Here is a 13,301-nt window from a genome sequence, read left to right on the forward strand (position 1 = left end):
AACACTTTTCATTTAACCCCTTTTGATTTTTTTGTTTTAATTTATTTGAAATACACCAACATTGGATAGCATTAAGTCTGCTAATCTAACAGCTCAAGCCCAATAGCTTTTCTCATATTGTGAGAATTTCCCCCTTCCAGTCTTGAAGAGATCATACCCTAAGTGCTGGCTTCTCTCTTTCTCATAGTGTTACAGCGATGAGTGAACTCATACAGCTGGGAACCAGAAGTACAGAATCAGTTACCTGGTTGTTGGGTTAAAGTCCTTGAACTCCCTCCCTAACAGCATTGCAGGAGTACTTACACCAACGAACTACAGAGGTTCAAGACGTCAGCTTACCATCAACTCCACCAGGCAATTAGGGATAGACAATAAATGATGGACTTTCCAGCAATGCTCACACCACAAAAATGAAGGCAACTAGTGTTTAACTCACTCAAACATGAGTTTTAGCCTAGAGTCACAGCACACTTGCATGTTTATTATTTTCCATTTAACCTGGAGCAATAGAAATGGATGACTCTCACTGCAAAAACTGGATCATGCTCATTCATGTATTGTACATAAGATAAAGCCATTTGTTGCTTTGCAGTTGTACCCCATCTTGCTAGTGTTCTTTTCAGTCTGCCTTCCACAAAGGCAGGAAAACACACGTGTGAAAATCTCTGGGTCACATTACCACTGAACTAGATATTAGGTAATAAAAAAGGAGCACTTTGAATAATAGGCAACATAATGTCTGCTTACAGAAGTCATGCGTGATGCTGCATTCCAGAAAATATCTAGTGTAAAACCTGAAAATCTGCACCAGAGAGTCCAGCGCGCATATTTCAGCTCGTTATTCCACAAAAACATTGACATAAGTATTGAATGCAGTTGTTTGTTTGTTTATCGATAATAAATGGCGCTGAGAGAAATGCTTTTAAAAATGTTGCCCTTCATCTAATTAAAATGAAGTATTACAAAGCACCTCCGAGTCTATGAAAATTACCTTCCTAAATCCAGGCAATTCAGTGCTATTTGCACTTATAGTTCTTATTACTTTGCTCTATTTGGATTATGCAGGACCTAGTTGTGTAAAGGAATTGTCTTTAAGTGCTTTTATCTCATTGATGGGCAAATCCTTATCAAACCACTGAGACCTGTTAATATTAGCAAGTTGAGATATAGGTGAATTACCGTGAACCCGGATTTAAACATACTTATGCAACCCACAAATACAAAAATATGGCTATCCTGTCATATAGAACAGAGTGTAGCTGGCAGTGAGTGTAAGGCAGTTATCTGCAATCTCTGGGTTCAACTGACATACTTAAACCTTCACTCCCATGGGTTATGACGTAATTAGAAGTGCTCAATTAAATTACTGCCTTGTAACCTCACTGCAAACCATCTCCTCTCCTCAGTTTATTACCCAAATTTTTATATTAGAGATGCAAGCATTAGCAACAGAAAGTGGACACAGGAAGCATTAGGCAATTGCTGCAAGTGGGTTAGTTTTGACCAACCCCATGCAAAAGAACTTACAGTTGCAAGCTCAATCTTTTAATAAAATATAAAAATTGATACAATTCAGCATTCAGCATGAACTGTGTTCTATAAAGCACAAAAGTTTCTGTAAATTTCTTTACTTGCACATCTCACAAATTAGATGAAAATTACACCTTTTATCTAGCCAGTCATTAAATGAAACTTCTTTGTATTGTTAGAATTACCCTCCTGGGGGAACATAATAACAAAAGCTGAATAAGAAGTAAAAATCCCAACTACTCAATCACACGATTTTGAAGAAAACACATGCATAAAACCATGAAACAAAACTTTCAGATGTGCAGATATGTTCGTATTCCATATCCATTGCTAGAATAACCAAGATTACATTGCAGAAAGCAGACCTGTCGTTTTTGGTTTGCTTTGCATTTTAGTTGATATAAGAATTAGTTGATATTCTGCACCAATAGTCACAGACAAAAGTCATTCTAAAAGCTTCTCTCTTGCTCCTATTGCGCTCTCCAATTATTCTGATCTCTCTGCCTGTGTGTGTTTTAAGTCGTCTCCATTTTTTCTTTTGTACTAATCTGATTCGCAATCCCTCATTAATACCACTGATCTTTGTTCTTAGTCCTGCTCCTTCCCTTTTTTTGTGACTTCTCCACATACATGTATCTCACATTAGACAAACACTAGCAGCAACATCCAGAAGTTCACAGACCAGTCCACTTCTACCATGTAGATAACAGGTACAGTAAATGAGGAACTAAGAAGTGGGGCGAGAGAGAAAAAATAAAAAAGATATATAAATTAAATCATATCAAACCAAGTTGGACCATATAATTGAACGCCAACACCATTGCTTCTAGCACTGTTAAGTATGATATTCTAACACTGGCTCTTCATTTCAACATCCATGAACAAATTCATGTTGCAGTTCAGGAATTGAATGCAACATATAGGTAGTGATCTAATAAAGTTATATGTTTGCATACCTTTAACAAGATATGCAGTTCATAGATATACGGGACATAGCCTCAGAATTTCTACATGCCTCCATTTAGAGAAGTATATAAAAACACTGACAAAATGCACAATTTTGTAAGTTTGTATTTCAGAAACATAAGGAAGCTGTAAGCATCAACACATGTACTGAATAGCGCCTGGCTGGATCCTCGCTGGGAAGCCAGTAGATCCCGGGTAAGCTCACCTAAGTAGGTTTAAACACTACTTAGATGCGTGCCGTTTGGTCACACCCCTTTTGGGCAGGATTTTGATTCCAATGCTTCCCGGAACTTGGGTAGATCCCATGAGGCGTGAAGGCTGCCAGGAAGCCTGCACGATGCCTCTTCCGTGATCTACTGGCCATATCGCGCATGAGTGAGAGCGCAACGCGGCTGCAGATCGTGCCCAAGGTTGTTGCTAGTTGTTTACTTTGGAATTTTTTTTCAGGTGAAGGAGTTACTTCCAATATCTAATTTTACCAAATGATCCCTGGTAATGAAGGTAACAGTAAATGAGGATATATTTGAGACAAAGCGTGAACTTTTCTTTATTCACAGAAAGTTCACCTCATTTGTATTTAATTTTCAGTTGAGCTAATAAATACAATTGTCCTTGCACCTTGTTGCAAACTCCAAACCTAAGAAATATGAATACCAAAATGGGGCGGGATTCTCCGACCCCACGCCGGGTCGGAAAATCACCGGGGGCTGGCGTGAATCCTGCCCCCGCTGTGTCCTGAAGTCTCCGCCACCAGAGATTCAGCGGGGGCGGGAATCGCGGCACGCCGGTCGGCGGGGGCGGAAATCGCGCTGGGCCGGTCGGCGGGCCCACCCCCGCCGATTCTCCGGCCCGCAATGGGCCGAAGTCCCGCTGCTGGAATGCCTGTCCCGTCAGCGTGGATTAAACCATCTTTTGAACAGCCGGACAAGGCGGCACAGGCAGGCTCCAGGGTCCTGGGGGGGGGCGCGGGGCGATCTGGCCCCAGGGGGTGCCCCCACGGTGGCCTGGCCCGCGATTGGGGCCCACCGATTCGCGGGCGGGCCTGTGCTGTGAGGGCACTCTTTTTCTTCTGCCTTCGCCATGGTCTTCACTATGGCAGAGGCAGAAGAGACCCCCTCCCCTACGCATGCGCGATGACATCAGCAGCCGCTGACGCTCCCGTGTATGCGTCACCCGGCGAAGTCCATTCGGCCCCGGCTGGCGTGGCGCCAAAGACCTTTCCCGCCAGCCGGCGGAGCGCAATCCACTCCGGCGCGGGCCTAGCCCCTCAAGGTGAGGGTTTGGCCCCTAAAGGTGCGGAAACATCCGCACCTTTGGGGCGGCCCGACGCCGGAGTGGTTCCCGCCACTCCATTACGCCGGAACCCCCCGCCCTGCCGGGTAGGGGAGAATCCCGCCCATGATTACCGTTGTGAAAGTATTATTACATTTGAAAATGTTACGGTTAAGCTTTCAAGACTGCAGTGGGAGTGAAGGCTTCGAGTGGACTGTGATATAATTCTGAGTTTCACTAGGCAGTTTCACTTTCAAATATTAATACAATAATTCAGTCAGGCTTCTGTACAGTCCAGTTAAAATAAATGCTGCTTGTGGAGAAATGTGTTTCCCATCAACTATATTTAGACACCAGAATTCTTGGTGTTCAGTCTGAAAGGTTACCCACAGGAAATGGGTGGGTGGAGGGGTGTTTAATTCTCTGAGGCACATAGTGTAACAGTTGTGCACATTGCTGTTGGCCTCTTGAGTGATAAACTTATACTTTCATTGAATATAGCACTTGCACATACGATCACAAAATAATTTTCCAGCTGTATTAGTATGCACGATTGGTATGACTTTGCTGAGCATGTTCAAGATTAAGTCAGTTAGGAAAAGAAATAACCATAGCAAAAGTTTGTGCAAGATGATTTTTTTAAAGTCCTGAACCCTCTGACCATTTCAATTTTTGTTGTATTTAACATACAGGATGTGTGTAAACTAATAAATGGACTGAGTGAGTTATGGTTTTTGTTTATATAATGAGCTAAACAAACTTTCAACCATACCAAGGTCTGTACTATGAGGCAATTGTTAGTAAATAAATTCTGTTGCAACTGTACGCCAATTCTTCAAGGCACAAAAACTCAGATCCTGAGGACAATATGTAACATATGTTTTACTGATAGCCATTGTCACATTTAGTCCAACTGATATTTCAATAGATACTAGGGGGTTGGTGGTGCAGGGCAGGTAACTAGGGGCCTCTGGGAGGTTGGGGGGGGGGGGGGGGTGACGGATGGAGGTCCTAGAGGGTGGCCCCCCAGAGCACCCTCAGTGACCCCAGAGCAGGGTATCCTAATTTTGGGGGGGGGGGGGGGGGGGGTGGTGGCGAAGTGTCCATGTGTATGGGGGTGACATTGCCCATGGGTGAGGGCATGGGGAACTCAGAAGCTCACTTGGAGCACCCTTTCGAATTGGCGATCCAGTCTTGGAGTTACAGCTCCCCAAAGTGCTGAAAAAATTCTAAGTGTGGGCCAAAACAGAAAGAAACTCCCCAGGGCCCATTAAGTGTCGTTTGATAGCGGTGGGGAACTCGCCAGCAGAGCTGGCGGGAAACTGCCAGCAGAACCCACCACAAATGACACTTAGAAGTTTAAATTCCACCCCTTGTATTTTATGGCAACTTAGTGTGGGCATTAATTTAACTCACTGCATGGTCCTGAACGGGATTTCTCATGAAGCTTTCTAATGGGCAGGTTCAATGTTGCAACAGATTACCACAAAAACTTTCCACTACAAAGATGCCATGCTGGCTTTTATAGCAAGTGTAAGCTGAAGTTGACGGTCTACTACAGAGAGCACTTTGTTCAAGTTTCTATCTTATATTTGTAGTACCAGATACGAATCATTAGGTGATTGCAGACTTAGAATCAGATGCCTCACTGGAAAATCTCAACTTTTAAAGGGTTAGAGTTGTTAAATAGAATTGCTGGAGTTCATTAAAACTGATAACATTTAGTATAACCACAATCATTCTTTTGCCTGCCATCAAGATTGCTGCACAGTGTTGAATGTGGCTGCATAAAATACATTTCTCAATGTGGTCAGGTGCTCAATGGTTAAGAAAACTAAACTGGTACGTTTTCTAATTCCATCGCAGTAAGAGAAATCAGATCTGCAGCACATCAAATTATCTTGTTATTTTTTTGCAAACTTGGTTGGCTTTGACACAATATTCAAAGCTAACATCACAAAGGACATTTACTGACAGTCACTGAATATAAAACTACAGCATTCATTGTTAGCTAACATACCTAATGCCAAAGACTTCAAAAGAAACTTTACTACATTTAGGTCTTTACTTTAGAACCAATGATGGCATTTATTTTCTTACAATCAATTCCTTAATGGTTTAAGAACAAATTGTTACAACTCTTAGGAAAACACAATCTAGTTTTTAAAGGACAGCTGTTCTTCTGCAGAGTTTAGAGAATAATGCTGCAGTACATCTTTCATGTCAAATTAATACATACCATTTTCTGGCTGGTCCTTGATATCCTCACTTTCCTGGCTAGGACTTTCAGACTGACCTGAATCTGAAAGACAGAAAATATAAACCGACCTATTAGAGTGGATCATGAAAACTTCATCATAGAAGCAGACCCTGTGTCACTGATGGTTGCACGTCCAGGTTATCTATTCTAATTTATGTTATTTCCTCAAAGCCTTTAGTATTTTACACCTTTGAATGTTTATCTTAATCCCTATTCAAGATTGATTGGACTTCAGTACCATAGCTACTTTCCAATTAATTGTGATTGATTGTAAACCGTAACTGAACAGCTTACCCAATCGCACACTGTTTGGGGCACTGATCTGCTGCAGGGCCTGGGATTCATTATATAGTGAGTTCTCAATCTCAACCAGGTTGGCCAGGGATGGGCGGAGCTGAAGCCCAATTCCAATTGCTTTGGTAAACCATGCGCCCTGACTGATTATAGGGAGAATAATTCCTCTGTGCATTGAGGTGGCATGGTGGCACAGTGGTTAGCACTGCTGATTCACAGCACCAGGGACCTGGGTTCAATTCCAACCGTGGGTCTGTATGGAGTTTGCACATTCTCCCCGTGTCGGCATTGATGTCCCTCAGGTGCTCTGGTTCCTCCCACAGTCCAAAGATGTAGGTTAGGTGGATTAGCCATGTTAAATTGCCCCTTACTGTCCAAAGATGTACAGGTTAGGTAGGGGAGTGGGCATAGATAGGGTACTCTTTCAGAGGGTTGGTGCAGACCCAATGGGCCGAATGGCCTCCTTCTGTACTGTAGGGATTCTATGGTTCGAAAGTAATATTGTATCTTACCAAAATTTCTTTCAATCATGATACATGTAAATTTTTTTCGAAATTAATTCTTGCCTCAATTCCAGTGGGCACATGCACCAACTATTGTGTTCAGCTATTGATCTTTGTGAAACTTTGCAAATATCAGAACTGGGCTCTTAGCCAACATTCAAAACACCTCAACATTCACCAGCACTGTATCCTCTCCATTCAAATTGCACTAACATCACACAGGAAAAGATGTCATCCTGTTATACTTTGAATGGAATTTTGCCCAAAAATTGCAAAATGTCAGCGTCAATCAGAAAACGGCAAGTTTATCCTCAGAGAAACAGCTAGGTTTTCCATCGCGATCTTCCCACACTTTGCCATTTTTTTTTTTTAGAAGGGGACGGGTTTGCACCATCATTCTAAGGTGCGGGTCCCAAAGACGCCGGCAAGGCCAGAACCACAGAGATCGGGATACCCTTTTTCTCGGGTGGTCTGATCGCAGAATGAGTTTAAAAACCTCTTCACCCCACCCCCACGGACATCCTCATCATTGATTGCCAGCATCAACCCTCCCTCCCACATTATTGATCGCTGGCATTGGGGCCCTCCCAATGGGTCTCCCTACAGACCCAGCCTCCTTCAGGCCCCACCCATACAAGGCCTGCCCTTTCAGGCTATGCCCCTTGGCAATGCCACCATGGCAGTGCTAACCTGGCACCAGACCATGTCCCCAACCATCCAGGGGTTACAATGGTCTCCGAGCCCCCGGCATGGTCATCGCTACTGGTCACAGTTTTTGTGTGGGAACATCTGGGGCGGGATTCTCCGACCCCCCCCCGCCGGGTCAGAGAATCCCCTGGGGGCGGCGTGAATCCCGCCCCAGATGTTCCCTGTAGGGCTCCACCATGGCGGGCGCAGGGAAGACACCACCCTGCGCATGCGCCAGAATACGCCTGCCGGTCCAAACCTGATGTATTACTACTGGGCGGCGAATGTGGAGAAGGTGCGGAGCTGGGTCAGAGGGATTGATTCCCAGTGGGTCAGAATGGAGGAGAGTGGTTTACGGAGCTATTTTAGAAGAGTAGAAGTCACCACTGGAAGGGATCAAAGCAAAGTGGGAGGAAGTGTTGGGAGAGGATATGGAGGAGGGGCTCTGGTGTGAGGTGCTCCGGAGAGTGAATGCCTCCACCTCGTGCGCGAGGATGGGGCTGATACAGCTGAAGGTGGTAATCAGAGCACACCTCACAAGGGTGAGGATGAGCCGATTCTTTGAAGGAGTAGAAGATGTGCGAACGTTGTAGGGGGGCCCCGCTAATCACGTTCATATGTTTTGGTCCTGTCCAAAGCTAGAGGATTACCGGAAGGTGGTTTTTAGGGTAATTTCTAAAGTGGTGCGCGTGAAACTGGACCCGGGCCCCCGGGAGGCCATATTCGGGGTGTCGGACCAGCCAGGGTTGGAAACTGGTGCGGAGGCAGATGTTGTAGCCTTCGCCTCGTTGATCGCCCGAAGGCGGATCCTGATGGGATGGAGAGCAACCTCTCCACCCTGTGCCCCAGTGTGGCAGGGGGACTTGTTGGAATTCTTGACACTTGAGAAGGTTAAGTTTGAACTGAGTGGAAGGATGGAGGCGTTCTACAATTCATGGGCATTATTCATCGTGCATGCACTTTCAAGAACTGGATAACATCGAACATTAGTTGGGGGGGGGGGGGGGGGGGGTTGTGTGTGTTGATGGTGACTATGGGGGATTCCTGATTCCTTTTTGTCATTTGTTTATGTGAACATGCGGGCTAATGTTTGAGGTTTGGTGGGAGGATGGGATCGTTGTTATTGATATGGGGATTGACATATTTATTACTGATTATTGTTTGTTGTTGGTGGGTGTAAATTTGGGAGAAAATGTGAAAAAGGAGAATAAAAAATATTTTTTTAAAAAACAGCAGTCAATAACCTCAAGACTCTGTAGAACCCAGCTTTTTTGTTAGGTCCATATGGAAAAATCCAAAATTTGCCTTTCACTATTTCTCGGTCTCCACCAACTGACTCGTGTTAGGATATGATTTCCTGCACACTTGAAGCCTTCTTCTACCTGACAGTGAATGTCAGTAGGCTACTGGGCTGCGAGAAACCTTGCAGCTCTGCAAAATACTTTCCTTACTCAATATCTACACCTGCATGATGTCAGCAGAGATCACTAAATATTGATCACCAATGAGAACTTTGGCGTTTTGTTCCTTTGAAATTCAGAGGTTCTGCAAGAATTATGATTCTCACTGAAAATTGCCATCAATACGTATCTGACCTGGGGATATTGTGATCTATATTATATCACATGGTCTTCTCTTGGGTTCCTGAGGCATTTCTGGCTTGTTTCTGGCTTGTTTCCCCTTTTTGCCTTGACATCGCCAATAGGTCACCTCAGATAGGACGTAAATCGAGTGAGGGGGTGGGGGGGGGGGGGGGGGGGGGTGGGGTGGGGGGGGAGCACACGCCTGACCCTCTGTTATTTTTCTAGTTAGCTGCTTTGTTAAATTTTTAAATCCTGCTTGTTTTCTTCCCCACACAACCCCTATCCCACCTCAGCTAAGCTCTTTGCTGATCAGTTTAAATTGAGTATTTTGTACAAAACAACAGTTTGTATTTACATTGCACTCTTAACATAGTAAATCATCCCAAAGTGCTTCACAGGAGCATTATCAAACAAAGTTTGACTGGAGCCACATGAGTAAATATATGGGCCGATGACCAAAAGCTTGATAAAAATGGACTTCCGGGTGCGGCGATGACCAGCTGAGTCGCACGTTTCGGCAGCTCCCGGTGAAAAGGACTTTTGGGCTCTTGATAGGAGCCCCAACGGCAATTTTGACGGCTAAAAACACTGTGCGGTAAACCAGAAGGGAATCCCCCCTGGACACGGATGAAAAAAGGAGGAGAAAGTGGCCGGATTGCAGTGGATCCTTTAGAACAGCGGCAAGGAAGGCAAGCAAAAACCAAGATGGCGTCGGAAGGTGGCAGTTTAACATGGGGCCCTGAACAACAAGAGTTCTTGAAATGCTGTGTGGAAGAGCTCAAAAAGGAAATGAAGAAAGAGCTGTTGGCCCCGATACTACAAGCGATCGACGGGCTAAAGGAGGAACAAAAGACCCAGGAGCGGGAGCTTCGGGTCGTGAAGGCAAAGGCAGCCGAGAATGAGGACGACATACAGGGCCTGGTGGTGAAGCCCCCCAACCCGGCTGATCACGTGGAACGTGAGAGGGCTGAACGGGCCGATAAAGAGGGCACGGGTACTCGCACACCTTAAGAAACTTAAGGCAGATGTGGTCATGTTACAGGAAACGCACCTGAAACTGATAGACCAGGTTAGGCTACGCAAAGGATGGGTGGGGCAGGTGTTCCATTCGGGGCTAGATGCGAAAAACAGGGGGGTGGCTATATTAGTGGGGAAGCGGGTAATGTTCGAGGCAAAGACTATAGTGGCGGATAACGGGGGCAGATACGTGATGGTGAGTGGCAAACTACAGGGGGAGACGGTGGTTTTGGTAAACGTATATGCCCCGAACTGGGATGATGCCAATTTTATGAGGCGGATGCTAGGACGCATTCCGGACCTAGAGATGGGAAAGCTGATAATGGGAGGAGATTTTAATACGGTGTTGGAACCAGGGCTGGATAGGTCGAAGTCCAGGACTGGAAGGAGGCCGGCAGCAGCCAAGGTACTTAAAGATTTTATGGAGCAGATGGGAGGTGTAGACCCGTGGAGATTTAGCAGACTTAGGAGTAAGGAGTTCTCGTTTTTCTCCTATGTCCAGAATAGACTTTTTTGTGCTGGGAAGGGCGTTGATCCCGAAGGTGAGGGGAACGGAGTATACGGCTATAGCCATTTCGGATCACGCTCCACACTGGGTAGACTTGGAGATAGGGGAGGAAACAGGAGGGCGCCCACCCTGGAGAATGGACATGGGACTAATGGCAGATGAGGGGGTGTGTCTAAGGGTGAGGGGGTGCATTGAAAAGTACTTGGAACTCAATGATAATGGGGAGGTCCAGGTGGGAGTGGTCTGGGAGGCGTTCAAGGCGGTGGTTAGAGGGGAGCTGATATCAATAAGGGCACATAAAGGGAAGCAGGAGAGTAAGGAACGGGAGCGGTTGCTGCAAGAACTTTTGAGGGTGGACAGACAATTTGCGGAAGCACCGGAGGAGGGACTGTACAGGGAAAGGCAAAGGCTACATGTAGAATTTGACTTGCTGACTACGGGCACTGCAGAGGCACAATGGAGGAAGGCACAGGGTGTACAGTACGAATATGGGGAGAAGGCGAGCAGGTTGCTGGCACACCAATTGAGGAAAAGGGGAGCAGCGAGGGAAATAGGGGGAGTGAGGGATGAGGAAGGAGAGATGGAGTGGGGAGCGGAGAGAGTGAATGGAGTGTTCAAGACATTTTATAAAAAATTATAGGAAGCTCAACCCCCGGATGGGAGGGAGAGAATGATGGGCTTCTTGGATCGGCTGGAATTTCCCAAGGTGGAAGAGCAGGAAAGGGTGGGACTGGGAGCACAGGTCGAGGTAGAAGAAGTGGTGAAAGGAATTAGGTGCATGCAGGCGGGAAAGGCCCCGGGACCGGATGGATTCCCAGTCGAATTCTATAGAAAATATGTGGACTTGCTCGCCCCGGTATTGACGAGGACCTTTAATGAGGCAAAGGAAAGGGGACAACTGCCCCTGACTATGTCTGAAGCAACGATATCGCTTCTCTTAAAGAAGGAAAAGGACCCGCTACAATGCGGGTCCTATAGACCTATTTCCCTCCTAAATGTAGATGCCAAGATCCTGGCCAAGGTAATGACAATGAGAATAGAGGAATGTGTCCCAGGGGTGGTCCACGAGGACCAAACTGGGTTTGTGAAGGGGAGACAGCTGAACACGAATATACGGAGGCTGTTAGGGGTAATGATGATGGCCCCACCAGAGGGGGAAACGGAGATAGTAGTGGCGATGGATGCCGAGAAAGCATTTGATAGAGTGGAGTGGGATTATTTGTGGGAGGTGTTGAGGAGATTTGGTTTTGGAGAGGGGTATGTTAGATGGGTGCAGCTGTTGTATAGGGCCCCAATGGCGAGCGTGGTCACGAATGGACGGGGATCTGCATATTTTCGGCTCCATAGAGGGACAAGGCAGGGATGCCCTCTGTCCCCATTATTGTTTGCACTGGCGATTGAGCCCCTGGCGATAGCGTTGAGGGGTTCCAAGAAGTGGAGGGGAGTACTTAGAGGAGGAGAAGAACACCAGGTATCTTTGTATGCGGACGATTTGCTACTATACGTGGCAGACCCGGCGGAGGGGATGCCAGAAATAATGCGGATACTTGGGGAGTTTGGGGATTTTTCAGGGTAGAAATTGAACATGGGGAAAAGTGAGTTGTTTGTGGTGCATCCAGGGGAGCAGAGTAGAGAAATAGAGGACCTACCGTTGAGGAAGGTAACAAGGGACTTTCGTCACCTGGGGATCCAGATAGCCAAGAATTGGGGCACATTGCATAGATTAAATTTAACGCGGTTGGTGGACCAAATGGAGGAGGATTTCAAGAGATGGGATATGGTATCCCTGTCACTGGCAGGGAGGGTGCAGGCGGCTAAGATGGTGGTCCTCCCGAGATTCCTCTTTGTGTTTCAGTGCCTCCCGGTGGTGATCACGAAGGCTTTTTTTAAAAGGATTGAAAAGAGCATCATGGGTTTTGTGTGGGCCGGGAAGACCCCGAGAGTGAGGAAGGGATTCTTACAGCGTAGCAGGGATAGGGGGGGGCTGGCACTACCGAGCCTAAGTGAGTATTATTGGGCCGCTAATATTTCAATGGTGAGTAAGTGGATGGGAGAGGAGGAGGGAGCGGCGTGGAAGAGATTAGAGAGGGCGTCCTGTAGGGGGACTAGCCTACAGGCTATGGTGACAGCCCCATTGCCGTTCTCACCGAGGAACTACACCACAAGCCCGGTGGTGGTGGCTACACTGAAGATTTGGGGACAGTGGAGACGGCATAGGGGAAAGACTGGAGCCTTGGGGGGGTCCCCGATAAGAAACAACCATAGGTTTGCCCCGGGGGGAATGAATGGGGGATATGGAATGTGGCAAAGAGCAGGAATAACGCAACTGAAAGATCTGTTTGTGGATGGGAAGTTCGCGAGTCTGGGAGCGCTGACCGAGAAATATGGGTTGCCCCAAGGGAATGCATTCAGGTATATGCAACTGAGGGCTTTTGCGAGGCAACAGGTGAGGGAATTCCCGCAGCTCCCGACACAAGAGGTGCAGGACAGAGTGATCTCAAAGACATGGGTGGGGGATGGGAAGGTGTCAGATATATATAGGGAAATGAGGGACGAAGGGGAGACTATGGTAGATGAACTAAAAGGGAAATGGGAAGAAGAGCTGGGGGAGGAGATCGAGGAGGGGCTGTGGGCAGATGCCCTGAGCAGGGTAAACTCGTCGTCCTCGTGTGCCAGGCTAA

General features: G+C 46.6%; 1 protein-coding gene across 20 annotated transcripts in view; it reads right to left on the reverse strand.

Moving 5' to 3' along the window:
* nfia (nuclear factor I/A) overlaps positions 1-13,301 on the reverse strand; it is a 1,116,080-nt gene that overhangs the window by 331,022 nt on the left and 771,757 nt on the right. For 19 of the 20 annotated variants that reach the window (XM_072510961.1, XM_072510968.1, XM_072510962.1 and 16 more), the window contains one exon: positions 6,008-6,070. The exons of the other annotated variant lie outside the window; for it this stretch is intronic. In XM_072510961.1, coding sequence (XP_072367062.1) covers positions 6,008-6,070 — 63 coding nt within the window. The remainder of the gene's footprint in view (positions 1-6,007; positions 6,071-13,301) is intronic. 20 annotated transcript variants of the gene reach the window in all.

The sequence above is a fragment of the Scyliorhinus torazame genome, chromosome 7, assembly GCF_047496885.1.
Source record: "Scyliorhinus torazame isolate Kashiwa2021f chromosome 7, sScyTor2.1, whole genome shotgun sequence".
Taxonomy (NCBI): domain Eukaryota; kingdom Metazoa; phylum Chordata; class Chondrichthyes; order Carcharhiniformes; family Scyliorhinidae; genus Scyliorhinus; species Scyliorhinus torazame.